General features: G+C 39.6%; 3 protein-coding genes across 5 annotated transcripts in view; all 3 read right to left on the bottom strand.

The window, feature by feature from the left end:
• The window catches only part of sh2b3 (SH2B adaptor protein 3), a 55609-nt gene extending 54592 nt beyond the window's left edge, over window positions 1–1017 (bottom strand). The window contains exon 1 of one of the 2 annotated variants that reach the window (XM_031305343.2): window positions 689–1017. The gene's annotated coding sequence lies outside the window, so the exon portion shown is untranslated. The remainder of the gene's footprint in view (window positions 1–688) is intronic. The other variant, XM_031305342.2, reaches the window with a different exon arrangement.
• Window positions 1018–3579: 2562 nt separating this feature from the next.
• On the bottom strand, window positions 3580–8359 carry pheta1 (PH domain containing endocytic trafficking adaptor 1). Of its 2 annotated transcripts, none has more exons than XM_031305611.2 (3): window positions 7932–8359; window positions 7280–7390; window positions 3580–6472 (listed from the first exon to the last, which is right to left on the bottom strand). In XM_031305611.2, the coding sequence occupies exon 3, from the start codon at window positions 6439–6441 to the stop codon at window positions 5536–5538; it is 906 nt and encodes a 301-aa protein (XP_031161471.1). In that variant the 5' UTR covers window positions 6442–6472; window positions 7280–7390; window positions 7932–8359; the 3' UTR covers window positions 3580–5535. The 2 variants fall into 2 exon arrangements, with proteins under 2 accessions (XP_031161471.1, XP_035847459.1); XM_035991566.1 differs by lacking the exon at window positions 7932–8359 and adding an exon at window positions 7621–7896.
• A 5748-nt stretch (window positions 8360–14107) lies between these two features.
• The window catches only part of prr16 (proline rich 16), a 13901-nt gene continuing 10668 nt past the window's right edge, over window positions 14108–17340 (bottom strand). Inside the window, exon 3 of the mRNA XM_031305868.2 lies at window positions 14108–15906. The gene's annotated coding sequence lies outside the window, so the exon portion shown is untranslated. The remainder of the gene's footprint in view (window positions 15907–17340) is intronic.

Genomic DNA, 17340 nt, shown 5'->3' with positions numbered 1-17340 from the left:
AAAGCACATGTGTACATGTTGTAGCGAGCTACGTGGAAGAAGTCAGAGAACCAGAACTACTGAAATTCAAGGTAGTTAATAAACGTTCTACACACACTCGATACACAGAAGTCATCAACCTCCCCCAGTGTCTCAGTCATGGTAACCCAGCAAATGTAAATAAACATGAACACTAAATCAAGACTGAAACCCAGGTAACATAAATGCAAAACGAAAACACTAACAGAACATCATTTACACACTTAAACTAGGACAGAAACCGTTAATAACATAGTCCCATGATCCTTTGCACTTTAGTGCAGAACAGTCAACACATCGGCATCCTGCCGGCCGTTAGAATATTTTGTGCCAACTATCCCTGTTGATGTTACGCCAAGCAGCTCAAAGACAGAAAATCTCTATTTTAATAGAAAACTTTACTTTTTTGGCTAAAAAGGTATGCGCCAGCACCACCGGCCCCGAGCCGAAGAGAGGCAGAGCCCTTTAAATTCCACACAAGCACATTTTCCCGACAATTACTAGTGAAGAAAAAATGGAAATTTGGACGGAAGCTATAAAGTTCCACATTACTAGTGCGGTTCGCCATTTTTGGGATTATCCACCATGCGGTTAATAAAGACTTTAGTGATGGTAAAAGCACTTTAAGAAGAGAAGGTAATAAGTCTGACAGTTCTCACAACATACTCACGTTCTCCGTTATCTCGGATGGGCACCCACCGCAGCACGACGACTAACCAACAAGTTGGACTTCGCATAACGGAAATGTGTTGAGAAGCATCTAAAGTAACACAAAACGACTTCGGTGAGGTGCAACAGGAAACTGGACATCAGAGGAAAAGCTGCATGTTGAAAAGTCTGTCGCTTTCTCTATCATTGTGAGCGCACGCGACGGTTCCTCCGAAACAAACAAAAAAAGGAGGAAAAAAACTTTTAGCCACGAACTTGACGCGGAAAAAAAGTGGCGACTTCTCATTTCCGCTGTCAAAAAAATGCGCCGCGGTCCAGCTGTGTCAAGTCTTAGGAAACTCATGACAACGCTTCCGACTCTTTCTTTTCAAAATAAGAGAAGAAATTCCTGCTCGCAAGAAGCAACAAGCACCGGTAACCAATGCCGGATTAACCCACTAGGGGGCCCCCCTGTGCACAAACGACCTCTGGACCTTAATTTACACTGACGGAGGAAGTATTTAGATATTTTACTTAATTAAAGGTAGCAATACCACAATTTAAAAATAATCTGTTAAAAGTAAAAATCCTGCATTTAAGTGCAAGTACATAAGTATTAGCATCAACATATACTATATACCAAGTAGGCTCCTCATTATGCAGAATGGCCCAATTCAGAATAATATATATCATGTCACTTGATTATACTGATGCATTGGTAAGCATCACTAATGGTACAGCTGGTAAAGTGAAGCTTATTTTTATTTATTTTGTATATACTACCTGTATCCATAAGACATAGTGTATTAGTTGATTTATATATTTTTTTAAGTATCTGAATTTGCAAAGTAAATAGTAACTAAAGTTGTCAAATATATGTAGTAGAGTAAGAAGTACAATATTGGCTTCCAAAATTTAGTGGAGTAAAAGTACAGACCATTTATAAATGTTGCATTTTACTTGGAAAAGTAAACGTAACTTGGAAAATATTATACAGAAAGTAGTTTCTATTGTTTTGTCCAACCCATTTGCGTAGGGTAGATTAGATAATAACCTCTCTTTATAATGCAATACATTACAACAGCAACACAACTACATCCTCACAAAATGATTGTGAGACACTTTTCATCTCTTTTTGAGTGTTTGGTCGGTATTTGAACATTAGTACTTTTATGTTGAAATTACCAGACAGGAAGTGGCTTCCCTATTCTGTGAAGTTTCGTGCTGTCTGCAGTCAGTAGGCTACTCTCTGGTCAACAGTACATTATGTGCATAAAACTGGCCAGACTATCAATAGTATAGATGTACATTTGGTTTGTTAACTGTAATGTATGTCTCTGTTTTAACACGGTGTCATATCCTACTTAATTCGTATTATGCTCTCTTTTTACAATACTCCTTAAACTGATGGAGCATAACAGAGCTAAAGCGGATTGGAAGAGCATTTTTATCGACTTAAACTGAGTTAGTGCGACACTTTTTGCTGCTAGTGCAACTAAATACACCACACGAGCCTGCAAGGAAAAGTAAAGCGTCACCTTTATCTTCTGTATTTCTGCCTTTAAATTGCTTACGTCAAGGAAAATCACACGTATCGTACGTTAACACGTATAGTCTATCTATTAGAAAATGTATTTTTTTTCTTCTCTGGAGACTCAGTCCGCTGGTTTCTGTCACAAGACGGTTATTTATATTCACTTGTTCCCCAAGCGTAAAGCAGTAATTTAAAGACGACAGTCTGAAATTGTTGCACAGCGCCACTCGGTGAGCTTTAGGCTGAATAGCACCAAGAATGTGTGTGGTGAACATGAGGCCAACAGGCATCAATTTAGGGGACCCATCATCAGTGGTGGAATGTTAAGTAGATTTACTTAAGTACAATTTTGAGGTACTTTACTCGAGTATTTTCTATTTTATGCTACTTTGAACTTATACTTCACTACATTTAAGAGGCAAATATTGTACTTTTTACTCCACTACATGTATTTAACAACTTGAGTTAGTTACTTTACAGATTTATATTATTCATCCAAAATATAGATCAACTACATTATGATTTATGTATGGATTAGGATATCCCTCAGTATATAAAGTAGTTTATATTAACCCCACCTTTACCAGCTGCAACGTTAGTGTCACTTACACATAATGTATAAATAATTATAATCCAGTACTCAAATGGGCCATTCTACATAAGGAGTACTTTTACTTTTGTTACTTTAAGTATATTTTGATACTCGTACTTATTTTACTTTTACTTAAAGCTTTAGTGCGTAACTTTTTGATATTAATGAACGTCTGTTACATTCAGGCCATTGCCAAATGAGTTGCTACAAAGCTAATTAAGACTTTAAGCTCCACACAACTCTCTCTGTATTTCTCAGTATGGCTATGTTCAGAAGATTGTGTCATCCGGTGACTTTCCCGCGCAGAAGCTCGAGTGAAGATAATTACCTCTTCTGAAGAGTCTATCATATTTTTTTTTTAATCCTCCGTGTCCTCCTTGGCTATTTGCAACTGCGTGGAGGGGTGGGGGCGCATGCGAGATCACAGAAGGCTTGTATCATGTGGATGCACCGATAGTGTTGTTGTCATTACTTTGAATTCCTCATAGGGGCGACAGAAACTATGCACTATAGCTTTAAGTAAGATTTTGAATGCATAACTTTTACTTGCAATAGAGTATTCTACCGTGTAGCATTGCTCCTTTTACTTGAGTAAAATATCTGAATACTTCTTCTATACTACCAACCATACTGCAAGGACTGTAATAATGAAAGAAGAAAAAAAACATCTAATGCCTAAAGCGGCCATACTGTAGACTAAAAATGTCTTGCTAATACTTTATTATAAAGAAAACTAAACTCAAGGGCTCAGATCAGCAGATATGGTCACAGAAAACTGTTAACAACATATTAATGAAACTGTTTATTGAATGGTTTACAACAAATGCTTTTTAACAATCATCTTTTTAGGGTACCATGTCAGGACAATATGTTAAATATTATTGGTCATTTAAAATAATACTCATCGTGTACTATAACATTGAAAATGTGTACTACAATCGTGGAAGTCAATTGAAAAAGAAACACGTGACAATTTAATAATTGTGCATTTATGTTGCATTCCTCATTTGGCACTCTTGAATAAAGATGATCATTTATATGGTTGACTTGACACAATCACATTTTCCTTTAAATATTATTGTTAAAAAAACAGACTATCGTCATCTGTAATTACAGTAATGCTCTTCTGGAGTTAATAAAATTGGTACAACAATCATTTTAGTTAATGCTTATGAAAAGCATACCGCCCTGATGCAGCTGTTTAAAAACAACAACCACACAATCCACACTGTACAAGCCAAGTGTAGAACAGGAATGATGCAGACTGAAGAAACAGAGCCATTGTCAAAAAGTGATTGCAACAACATGAGCCTTAGCGAAGAAAGAAAGAAAGTATGGTAGTGATTGCAAGTGCAATAACAGTTAATAAATATAACATAAGGCACATATAAAACAAAAACGTAAACGGCTATGTGATTGGATATAGAATTATAAAAGTAAATGTTTTAAAAAGGCCTATTTTGCAGACTACTGGTATTAATTTCCAACATGGAAGAGTAAAATATTAATATACAAACCAAGAGGTTAGATGTTTAAATAAAGTATAGGCCTCTAACAGTTACACTCATTCAGTAACATTCACGTTAATCAGCTGTAACAAACAAACAGTATGATGAAATTAAGATGACTTGATTGTATGATAGGAAATTGTCACAGAATTACAATGACAAGTGTTAAAGTCCTGTAAGTTCAAGAAGAGTCAAAAGAAAACTAAGTGACAAACACTCTTGTGACACAGCATCATCTGGCCGCTGGCTAACAAGGGCTAAAAATACCAGTGTGTTGCTCTGAGCGAGACATCCAGCTCCCACCGTGGTCCCCAGACACTGGCGACAGGATGTTCTGACCTTGGCAACCACAAGGGTCTCTGGGGAGGGATGTGCCCCACTGGGAGTAGGGAGGAGAAACTGGACTAGTTTTGCCCCAACACTTCTTATCCAGAGTTTACAGGACTTTCTTTTTAAACATGCTGTTAATTGTCCTGGTGCCCTTGACATTAGCTTATAAAAACATCCTTAACTGTACAAACGGCTTTTATAATTTTCTTCATCAATCATACAGCTGCAGGATTTCCTGTTACATTCACCTTTGTACGCTGTGGATAACGTGTCACTATACAGTAGCAACCTGATCCATGTGGATTTGTTTTGTGCAATGTCTTCAGATCATTATTTACAGTATATGGCCTTTATTTCATTTGCATATAACAAAAACACCCTGGGATTGGAAAAAAGGTGGTGATTTTAGCAGTTAATTATTTAATTTTATCCCGTTTTTCAAATGCTTAACACCATAGTTTCCATGTATACCTGAAGTTTAGCTCAAGGTTGCTACAATTTTAAAGAAAACTGACCCCAATTGCACAAGTACATTTGGAAGCTTGAAGGGCATATATAATCTTGAATATTGGCAATTTAATAATAGAATATATTTTTCTAAATTGGATCTACTAATTTTAATTGTCCATGGCAAATGACATTAAAAAAACTGTGGAAAAGAGCATATTTTGTATTGGATTGTGCAATGGATAGTGTTGATGCTGAAGACAGATTGATTCCCCTGTGCCAGACAGGATCTGGAATCATTCTTAAAATCAGTATTTGTCTTTTTTGATAGGTGATAAGACTGCAATTTGCAAATAAGTTTTGTGCCCTGTTTGTTGAGTTCAAAAGGGTTTAACATTGCAGAATGATCAGGAAGGAAGGAATGATAAAAATGTGGAAAAAAGAGATAATCCATTACTTTACTGGCTCTGGAGCCACTGCACTCTCAGTTCCTCCACCTCTCTGCCGTACCAGTCATGGAGTTTGGAGAAGCAGCCAGTGCCAGGGGAGACGGGGCTTTCCAGAGAGGCTCCTCTTCTCCTGGGTGGCACTGGTGGAGCCCTCATCCCATCAGCCCCATAATCAATTACAGTGTTATTCCCAGAGTCTGCGCATGCTTCCCAGGCCACACAGGAAGACGCTCCCTCAACAAAGCCGTTAGCAAAGGCAGCTGGCGGTTTACTCCATGCAACTCCATTCTCCTTGGAACAATCAGAGATGAGCTGCACCTCATCCTGGAGGCTCTTTTGGGCAGGGAAGGGGCCTGCCATGGGAGAGGCACTTGATGATGACGATATGGAAGATGAAGATGATGAAGAAGAGGATGCTCCAGACCTAGACCGTGCCACCACCTGGTTTCGCCTGGAGGACGACTTAGGCCTGCTTTGCAGGCCTCCAACTCCAGCCCCGACACAGCCACCTCCTGCAGCCTCCTGGATCTCCTCTAGCTGCCTCTCCAGCTCCTTCACCACCAGCCTCATGTAGTCAAAGCTGGCCCTTGACAACGCTTTCACCCATGACTCCATGGCTGCTTGGTTCTCAGCAGCCATCTTGTACACCCGCGCTTTGGCACAGTCAAACTTGATGGCGAAGGCAAACTCCTCTGCTGACTCGCAAAGCTCTACGGTGCATCCTTCAAGGACGATGACACCGATGGGCTCTCGGCTGTCGCGCTCCTCAAAGTAGAAGAGCATGTTACCCTTCAGCACAAACCAGCGGCGGTGATACGCTGTGTTGCGCTCACCCTTTTTGAACAGAAAGCCTGTCTTGTCTGGGGGGGAGTCACAGGTGGCGTAGTGCGCCACGCTGCGTTCGTTCAGCTTCATCCTTCTTTTCCTTAGTAGATTCTTTATTTATCTAAAGAACATTGTAAAGACAGAGGGTCACCCCCAAAGTTAAAATGATTAGTCCATATTGAAGGATGTCACAAGAGTCAGTCTGCAGCAGATGAAAAACAAACCTGCTCTCTTTGCTGACTCTTGTCTTGACCGTAGCGCTACATGACTGGTGGTTTATTGAAATGATATTATAATAATAAGGATGTGAGATGTTTTATGTTCACTAGGCAACTAGTCTATTTGCTCTTCTCTTGTTAAAAGGAGGTCAAAGTCAAAACAAAAAGTGTTTTACTACTGGGAACTTTAGAGTGGCAGATGTTTGTTAATCAGACTTCAACCTACATTTTCGGGTCTCCTCCCCACTGAGGCATTCTGCTAGCCCTCATCACAGCACAAACACTGTTCTTTCACTTTCACACGTCAGGTGCATACTAAAGGTGCACAGATATAACCTCAGACATAGTGCTGCCACAGGAAACCTATTGTGTAGTGTAGAAGAAATACAGCTTTTACCTGACCCACTGCAAATGTAGGCCGACTTATTACAACAGGGAGAAACTGTTGTATTATATGCTCTAATCACATGTTCAACTGTGAACTAGGGCTCAGACCTTCCCTTTGTGTAAACAACAACTAATCCAATTTGAATCTGTTAAGAAGTTAAAGTAAGGCTGGAGACTGATGTAACTTCATTTATCACCTTACTTAGAATACCTACTTTGTTTGTCTTGTAGCTTTGACATTTGGTGTTGTTATTGCTGCAGACTTTGAATCTGACTGGACCAAAATGCTGTCATTTATTAAAGTAAGGTATATTTTTACTTACGTGTTTAAACTCATATTCTGCTGAAATCCACTGTACTCCTATCACACCTGGAGCTAATAACTTGACATGTCTCCATCTTGTATTGTCTTTTTCGGTCTCTCCAAATTAAGGCTGTAAAATACAAAAGGCGTTACACACTTATATATTTGCACTCAACAACTGCAAGTTACATTACTCCGCAGCGCTGTGGCGATAGGCCTGGCAATGTGAGACTACATTAGACAAGATAGTCTTGCTGGTTTCTTCCGAGTGGAAAAGACAGCCAAGTGAATGTCGGTCGTCCAGTTTGTTTCAGACATGAGAGGCTAACATTTTTTTTAGTACACAGTTGTTTTTTCCACCTCTGCTAGCATAATCGTGCTTGGACGAATGATTCAGTCTCAATCGGTGCTGGTTGGCTAGTGGGGTTGGTCACAAGCTTTTGACACATCAGCACTTTGCGGGAATTCAGATCACAGGGACACAACTATAAATGAACACTGACTGAAAAGTATCTGTTCTTGTCAACTAGCTAACGCATAGCCGATTGAGTGAATACAAATGAGCATCTAGCGTCAGCATTTCCAGCTAAGCACTAGCTTGCACTTATACACGGTCAGTTAGTTAAACTCACAGTGTATGGCAGTATCTATCTAGGTTAGCTTTTTATTACCTGCAGATAAAGACGCCTCCTCAGGCAGACAATCTCCTCGTTGTTTATTTTTTCCTTCGCTATTTCTTCTTTCCGTTTTCTTCCCGAGCACGTCACCGACAGGGAGGGGGCGCGTGTTCTGTGGTGGGTATGGCGAGTGGATAGTGCCACGGATAACCTACGGAAGGAGACTGTCGTGACGACGGGGAGTAGCCTGCTCCTTCTCCTTCTCCTGGGTATCCTTTGACTGACACTATCCACTCGCTACAGACTGGGCGGGATCGTCATTACAACTTTCCTGCTGTGAATCTCTCGTCATCCGGATGAGCGGTGACTTAAAACATGCGCACCCAGTCTTTGCCCTTGGAAAGTTGGCATTTAGACATTTAGACAGCTGCTACCGGATCCGGCTTTACCTGCATATACAGTATGGTATGGACCCCGACAATGGGGGCTTCGTCTGGCAAAGCCTACATATATTATTTTTTTTAACAATGTAATAGAATATTATAAATATTGTGAAAATTATTCCGTCTCAATTAAATGTCTGATTGTGACATTTTTTACATCTATTCAACATTATATAGCCTACCTTGATTGTTTTCTTTGTCCATCATACATTTGACTTGATTTATTTAATATTGAATTTGATATTGACCAAGGACTGGAATATAACAGAGCCACCTTACAGCAAAATATGCAATGGTGGAAGAAGGACTGACATTCTTTACTGTAGTTGAAGAGCTTAAACGATTAATTGATTAGTCGATATACAGGAAATTCATGATATATTAATCATGTTTTAAGCCAAAATGGCCAAATATTCTCTTGTTGCAATTAGGGATGTCCAGATCCGATCACGTGATCGGAAATCGGGCGATCACGTGGTTTCAGACTCGATCGGAATCGGACGTCACCTCCCGATCAGGACTCGGATATATATGTATATATATTCTCATTATTTTTTTAACACATCTATAGTTATGCGGTGGCACAGAGTTAGACCCTTTGACTCCACACAGAAACAGCAACGCATGCGGCATGACATCACTTTGTTGCAGAGACGCTATTGGTTAATAGTAGAGTATCTGGAGGTATTATAAAGTTGATGACAACAACATTGCCATAGCAAACTGTGAGATATGTAACAGAAGTGCTCTGTTTGTTAACAGAGTTGTTGAATGTTAAAATAAGGTGAATTAAATAAAAAATAAGGAACATCCTGGATCTGTTTTTTCGCTCTTCTTTATTCTTTTTTTATATATTATAGAAGTATCGGATCGGGACTCGGTATCGGTAGATACTCAAAATCAAATGACTCGGACTCGGAAAATCCCTAGTTGCAATTTCTCAAATGTACTTTTCTTTGTCTTATGTGATTGTAAACTGAATATTTTCGGAATTGTGAGGATCTTTCACTATTTTCTGATGATTTATCAGTTAATCAAAGCTATAATAGATCATTGAAAAATAACTATTAGCTGCAGCCCTTACAAGAACAAATACCATGCAAAAATACTCATACAGAGAAGATAGCAGCAAAATGTATGCTTAGATAGCAGAATTGCCCCTTCAAATGTTTACTGCGACTTTCAACTTAAACTTTATTGTCCCCAAGGGGAAATGTGTTTTCCAGCCAGGTGAAACGCAGTACACACTCAGACATGAACACAAAACATAATTAAATACATAAAACAAGTGTGGTTGAATACCACTGGAGTAGCATTACTGATGCAACATGTAAGCAACATTTAAATGTTGTAGCTGGCTGGTTGAAGAAAAGCTAATTAAAACAATGTATATACTGTTTAATCTATATGCATCATATTTGTTGTATGCAAAATGTCGATCTTCAAAGTAACTAAAGGATTAAAATCTGCAATAGATACTCAAGTAAAGTATAAGTACTTCAAAACTGTACTTACTGACATTTCACCACTGAAACCAAATAAGGCCTTGAACAGATCTAGAACGACACAAATGTGTTTTCTGGAGTCTCCTTTATATTTCATCATGGATGGATTATTGAATAAGCCTACTCGGCACATGCTCAGGCCCCCGAAGAGTATGTTGTGATATTGATTTTGATTATATTTTGATGAATTCTCCACTAAGACTGCTGCACAGTGCATACTTAAGGTATAGTAAAAACAAATGTGCTTACTAAAGCAAATTGGAATTAGTTTGATAGCTCCAAAATAGTTCCAACCAACAACAGCACTTTAGAGTTAAGGTTAAACCTGCAAAATACCATCGTAATATCGGATCACGCAGCAACCTCCTTTGATCTCTACTTTCACGCTCAATCTAACCCCTTTAAGCAGTGGAGGTTCAACTCCTCTCTACTAGCGGAGGATCACTATAAGCAATTCCTACACTCCCAAATCACTCTATTCTTTGAGCTGAATGACCTGCCGGACACAAACAGGCGTACTATGGGAGGCTTCGAAAGCCTATATCAGAGGCCAGCTTATCTCCTTTTTCTCCAATTTAGTCAAAAGAGTCAAAATGTTCCGAACGGCGGACTTACTACGGACAATTAAGGACATCGATGACAAACACGCGGCCGGCCCAGATCCTACCCTTTACAGAGAATGTCTTAGGTTGAAAGCAAACTTTGACCTCTTATCTACGAACAGATCCAAGCTTTGTCTGCTCAAATCTAGACAGCGCTTTTTTGAGTCGGGGGATAAAGCTGGGAAGCTTCTGGCTCATCAGGCCAGAGCCGAAGCAACCTCACGGCTAATTCCTGCCATTAAAGTCAACTCAGGCGAGATCCACACTGATCCCGTCAACATTAATGAAATATTTGCCAAATTCTATGCTGAACTGTATACCTCTGACTGCCCTCCCATTGCAGACGACATACTTAATGATATAACCTTCCCCCAAATAGACGTCAATTCCGCAAATGACTTGGGTGGTCTTATAACCACTGCCGAGGTTCAAGGAGCCATTAACTCGCTACAGAGTGGTAAATCCCCAGGGCATGATGGCTTCACTGTAGAGTATTACAAAACATTTTCCGCTCTCCTCGTGCCAGTTCTAAGAGATATGTACAACGAGGCTTTTCGTAATCGTCGCCTGCCGGACACCATGTCGAAGGCCACTATCTCCCTAATTCTTAAGAAGGGGAAAGATCCCCTGCTTTGCGGCAGCTATAGACCAATCTCTCTCCTCAATGTGGACCTCAAAATTCTCTCAAAGGTTCTTGCACTCCATCTTCAACGGGTGATGCCCTCCATTATCTCGCTAGACCAGAGAGGGTTCATGCCTGGCCGACAGTCTTCACACAACACTAGACGCCTACTTAACATTATCCACTCGTCAAGTAATGATACCCCAGAAATTGTGGTGACCCTCGACACTGAAAAGGCTTTCGACAGGGTCGAGTGGGGGTACCTGTACAAGGCAATGGACAGGTTTGGCAATATTACAGTCCCCAAAGACTGAGGGGGGTCTGGCACTCCCTAACTTCAGACAATATTACTGGGCAGCTAACTTGCAAAAACTCTTATACTGGATGAGCGACGACTGCGCCTCACTACCTGTCTGGGTACATTTGGAGAGGGTGAGCTCTCACTTTCCACTGCGGTCAGTCCTCTGCTCCCAACTCCCTTTGCCCTCAATATCTGTGGGCGCATGCCTGATTTTATCCCTCTCGCTTAAGATCTGGAGTCAGGTTAGGAAAAACTTTGGCTTACAGGGCCCTTCCGTCTTGACCCCACTGCTTAAAAACGATGTTTTTACACCCTCAAGTTCAGACCTGGCATTTAGGGCCTGGCACAGTAATGGCATCGTCAGTGTCAAGGACCTATACAAGGATAGCATATTTGCGTCCTTCACAGAGCTCTCTTCACTTTATGGTTTGCCGAAGTCACACCTCTTTAGCTTTTTCCATATTAAAGACTTTGTCAAGAAGACATTGCCCCACTTTACAAACCAGCAGCCAAATGGGGGTTTACGGCTAGCTTAGAATATGCAAAACCGAGGTTGCTGAGCTGAAAACTGGAAAATATAAGGTAGCATGTACAATAAATGACAATAATCTGGAAAACACAGCTAATGCAATAACTCTGGTTTACCATGGAATCATGCATAGTTTTGCTACCAAATGTGGATGTGTTCTCAGATTAGCAAGTGTTTGCTAACACTAGCAGCTAAAGTGGGGTTTACGGCTAGCTTAATGCAAACCAATGTTGCTGATAGCTACATTTAGATTTTGGTTAAACCCTATGGTACCAATCCCATGCATGACATTATCTCAATTTTATTAAGGTAAAATAACAACTGGTAAATATAAGGTAGCATGCACAATAAATGACAACAATACTGGAAAACATAACTTATGCAATAACTCTGGTTTACCATGGAATCATTAATAAATTTTGTTTTACCATTAGCTGTTCATGTTAGCTGTGTTGTCAGATATACAGGCTATAGTCACATCTGTTGGGTGACATGGAAGCTGTAATTAGAGGGTCACATCTCTCTCTTTAAAGGTCTGTGCTAAGTGGCTCTCCATATTTGTACTTTTTAAAATCCAAAATGTGAATGTAATTTCAATAGCAGCACAACCTTACTGCATAATAGTTGTCTTATCTGATGCCATCACTAGGCTGATTTAAGAATTGAATTTAGGCTGCTATATTTAACAGTGAGTTCATTTCATTCAGGTGTGAGGATGGTGGATCAGGAAAGACAGGGGAAGGCAACAGGTAGGTCTAACATTAGGTGGAAATGTAGGGGGAGCCACTTGATACCAACAGATTCATTTCTTAATATTATTAATATGGAAAAACTAATATGGAAAATCTATTACATGTTTGTTTGACAGTATGTCTTAGTGGAGAAAAACACAGGCAAGGAGTGAGACAGACATGAGGTTGGCGATGGCATCAAGTAGAGAGAGACCATTGATGACATCAGGTAGGAGTTCTATTAGTTAGACCACACAAAACTAAATGTCCAGTATGGTTTGAAGTTCTGTTGACCAACCGATTCACTGTGTCCTTTTTGGGGAAAAAATAGTGCAGACAGAGATGGAAAATATAACAATTAGCCTATGTCTGACAGCGGGGACGTAGTAAACAAAGCAGAACGCAAATTTAAACATCCGCAACGCATATGCACGAATGCCATCAATGATGATTTATTTATTGTAATGAAAATAAAGTACAAGAAAAAAGTGGGCTACAATAATGTGGTTGCCACAGGGGCAACCAGGGATGATGATTAGGTTGCCATTTGTCACAATTTGTGGCAACCGGGCAACCGTTAATGTTGAGCCCTGATATATATATATCATATAATTATTTATAATTATGGTAGGCCTACAGTGGCTGTTATACTTTAAAGTAAACCTTTATTATTTAAAGCCCATACATGATGAGGTCTGGCACACTTATTTATTTATTTGACATACTGTTTTGACAATGTTTTGTTCGCAATGGCCTCTGGTGTATGTCATTTGGTGTGAAAATTTAAAATAAATAGAGTTGGAAAAAAAAGAACCCCCTCCCCCCCTGCAAAATACCACAGAAAACCTGCAAAATGCACACAAATGATGTGTGTGAATATGTGTCTGTGCCCAGTGTTCCACTTGCTCATAATTTGTCAATTTAGTTCATTCAGAATATGACTATATCACTAATACATTCATTAAATTACAAATATAAGCTTCAGTGAGTAAGTACTGTAAGTTTATACTGCTTACATTGACAATAATGTCAATGATAATGCCTGTCCTCCAGGGCCCACTGCTGCCCTGTTCCTGTGACCCTGCCCTTCATATTTTAGGTATTGAGCCTCTGGCTTTGGCCCGCATTATACTGTGTATGACCATGACAAGCCACTATTAATTCATTAAAATATCTTCTGGAGACAGCGTGCTTGCTTGTTATCTCATCACACTAATCTTCAAGTAACTGATGCAGCTGCTGGTGCCATTTAATGTGTTTCTCTCTCTGAAACATTTGCTCATACTGCTTTTTGGTAACTTTGATTAAGGGTGATGCTCTTGCAGCCGGTTTAATTTCCTCTATTTGACTCCCAGTTCACAGAGCCTTGACACTCTACAAGATTCATTTGCAACAACACAGCTTATATACGTAATAAAGAATACAGAGATAAAAATCAACCATTTCTGCACTTGAAGTTATTGTTCAGTCCATAAAATACACACAGACACACCAACATTATGTGTAAAGTGTTTACTTCTCACAAGTTTTTTTTCCAACAGTTTGTGGACACGCAACAAAATATCACCGACAGCTTTTTGAGACATTCCAATCATCTTTAAAACTGATTCTTAATTGATCCAGAGTTTGATCATGAATTCAGTCTCTGTGTCCAGTGAGAACAAAGAGGTGGAGTTATATTTGTGGTGCCTCCAGTCTGAATATGGAGAGAGGCTGTGTTGTTGCTCTCCAGTGTTTCCCACAATTGTATTATTCAAAAATGGCCTATAAAAATGTGTTTCCTATTCTTCCCTTTTATTCTCTTTATTTTTCAGTTTGTCCTTGTAAAGTACTTCATAATCCTCTGGCTATATGAATACACTTTTATTATTATTTAATTACTAAGTATGTCATTGGCCTAAGCAATGTGATAAACAGAACATTTGTCAGGTTTATAGTGGCTGCAGAAATAACCTGATGGACATCATATGAGTAAATGTGAGGGACTACTTCTTAACTCTGTGTTATGGAGAGCAGAGCACCCTGCATGTTGGACCCACCAACATACAGCCTCTCCACAGAAATGCATAGAAAAACACAGTGATGGCAGGACAAAGTGAAGAGTCAGTCATGCATTTCATTCATTCAGCCCCATGCCTCCTGTCTGATAAAGCACAACTAGGTATTTGGTTTACGCCATTAATTTTCTCCACCTTTCTCACAATACAGCCCCTTCTGTAAAGTTTCTTGAAGTGATATTACTGAAGCACTTGTTTTTTCATCCATACAAACACCATCCTGTTGCTATATATAAATAACTCATCCTGGTATGCCCTGCTGAAAAACACATACCTCGAGGGAATGTCAGCTTTCATCAAAGTACCTCTCAGTCATCCAACATAATATAAAAAATATTATCTCTTTAAATGTTAAAGTCTCTGTAGAAAAATGCCTGAAATATATAGATATCAAACATGTACATGTATTTTTGTATACAAAGAACATTTGATGCAAATTATTACTTCTTCAAGGATCCTTTAAAGCTGTAACTATGGCACTATACTGTATCTCTGCATGTTATTTTGTCATGGCACGAGTTGAGCACATAGCTTCTGATATACAATGGACAATGTCTGGACACAGATCAGTGACCACATCTTCATTCATTTCCACCCTTTCCAACCTGTCTATGATTGAGCATATGTCACATGCTGACATAATAATATGTTGTCCTTATCTGCAGTCCAGCAGTGTTTTGCTCACAAACCGACTTGTCGGGCTCTCCAGACACAAACAATTACAATTCTTAAAAAGCAAATTCCATCGGTTGAGTGGAGCTATTGATTTCCATCTGAGTATGCACACAACAAATGTCTGTGTAGATATCAATCAAATACTGGCATCATTTCACCCCATGTTGTACCTCTTCATCTAAACTTGCCTCTTTACTTTTGATGATAGGGTTTAAGCAGCATTCTAATCTTTAATTCAACTATTTCTATGTACGAAAAATATCACCTCCACAACTATAAATCCATCGATCTGTATACACTTACATGTAGATAAAGTAACTTCCCTCCCTATTTCCCCAGTTTCACAGCAGCATTGCCCTGGAACAACTGTGCCTGAAGGTTGTTCAGTGCTCAAAAGTAAAAGTATGAATTTGTCTAGATGATCTCCTGGTGATTGAGAGCCATTAGTGATATATGTAAAAAAGAAAAAAAGGTTGATGCTTGGCCTCAGCTCTGGCTTCTCCCGCCCTGATCAACCAGGGTCGATCAGTGTATGAAACAAGCATCCCTTCCACTCGTATGGCCCTGCAGAGGAAAAAGAGGAAACACATTAGTGTGAATATCTGACTGCACAGAGGAGAGCCACTTGACAGTCACAGCACCAACAGCCGCTTCTTGCAGAGCAAAATAAAAATATACCAAGGTATCATTGCCCACACACAAGCCCCCAGACACAGACACAAGTCATCAAAGTTAATAGGACTGAAGCGTCTGGCACATTGTCCTCCATAGATTAAAAAGCCTTCCCTCTTGTGAAAAGACAATCACCTAACCTCTTGTTTCTCCTTAAATAGTTGCCATTTTTTAAAATATTTTTTAGGCATTTTAGGCCTTTATTCGACAGATGAAGACATGAAAGGGGAGAGAGAAAGGGAACGACATGCAGCAAAGGGCCAAGGTCGGAGCCAAACTCTGCACCGCTGCGCCGAGGACCAAACCTCCACACATGTGCGCCCGCTCCACCAACCGAGCCATCCGGGCGCATAGTTGCCATTTTTCCCCAGCGTTTATTAGTCAAGTGTGGAGTGGTTCATTGAGCAGAGGACCCCATCTGGATCATTGTGGCTCTTACAAATCTTATCCTGTTGTTGAGATATTGTGTACCTCTCCTGAGTAAGGTGCAGCTGATGCCTCTAACTTTTAACAATCTCCAAAGCAGCGTGAAATCCTCACATTAAGTTTGCTTCAACCCCAAAGCTTTCTGTGTTGCACTGAACCATCACAAGTCCTTTGACACTTTCTCACACACATGGCTGCATGTTCTCATGCATGCCTTTTTGCACTCTCCTACACATTAAAACACATGCGCAAGTATCTGTTTACCATTAAAATGCATTCATATGAGTGTGCACACACATTTTGACAAGGACACATACACAAGCCCACTCACTTTCCACTGATAAAGAAGCACCAAGACGAGCCAGAATCCATGCCCCATGTGCACCAGATTTACTTCTGAATGCTCTGATGTTTGGCAATGTAGGTCATGTCTATTTTGTATTCTAATGAACTTTGCTTATAGTATCTCCATTACAGATGAAATGCCTCTAGCAATAATATTATAATGTTATTCAGCTTTCATTTTGTTTAATGTTTTCCTCATAACATTTTCATTTTCAATGATCATAATGAAATGCAGTCTATTGAGGGAAACACAAATCTAAGTAAATGATGCATGCAGATTGGGGATGAGCAAATAGATAACTGTCTCTCTTGGCAGACTATCACCACTAACAATCAGACAGAGAAACAACAGCTAATTAATATTCACAGGCAAAATGTGTGTCTCACTCTGACACATTTATTGAGTTTTATGCACTGTGCACTTGCCAGGTTGGAAAATGAGATGAAGACAATGCAGTTAGAAGAAATATAAGCACTCATTAGACTTTTGTCTTAGAAGACAACAAATTACAGTAACAGGTTTACATTTACAAATGTGACTATAACAATGTAACC

This window comes from Sander lucioperca, chromosome 2 (assembly GCF_008315115.2).
Source record: "Sander lucioperca isolate FBNREF2018 chromosome 2, SLUC_FBN_1.2, whole genome shotgun sequence".
Taxonomy (NCBI): Eukaryota; Metazoa; Chordata; class Actinopteri; order Perciformes; family Percidae; genus Sander; species Sander lucioperca.
This window is presented reverse-complemented; position numbering and strand designations above follow the sequence as displayed.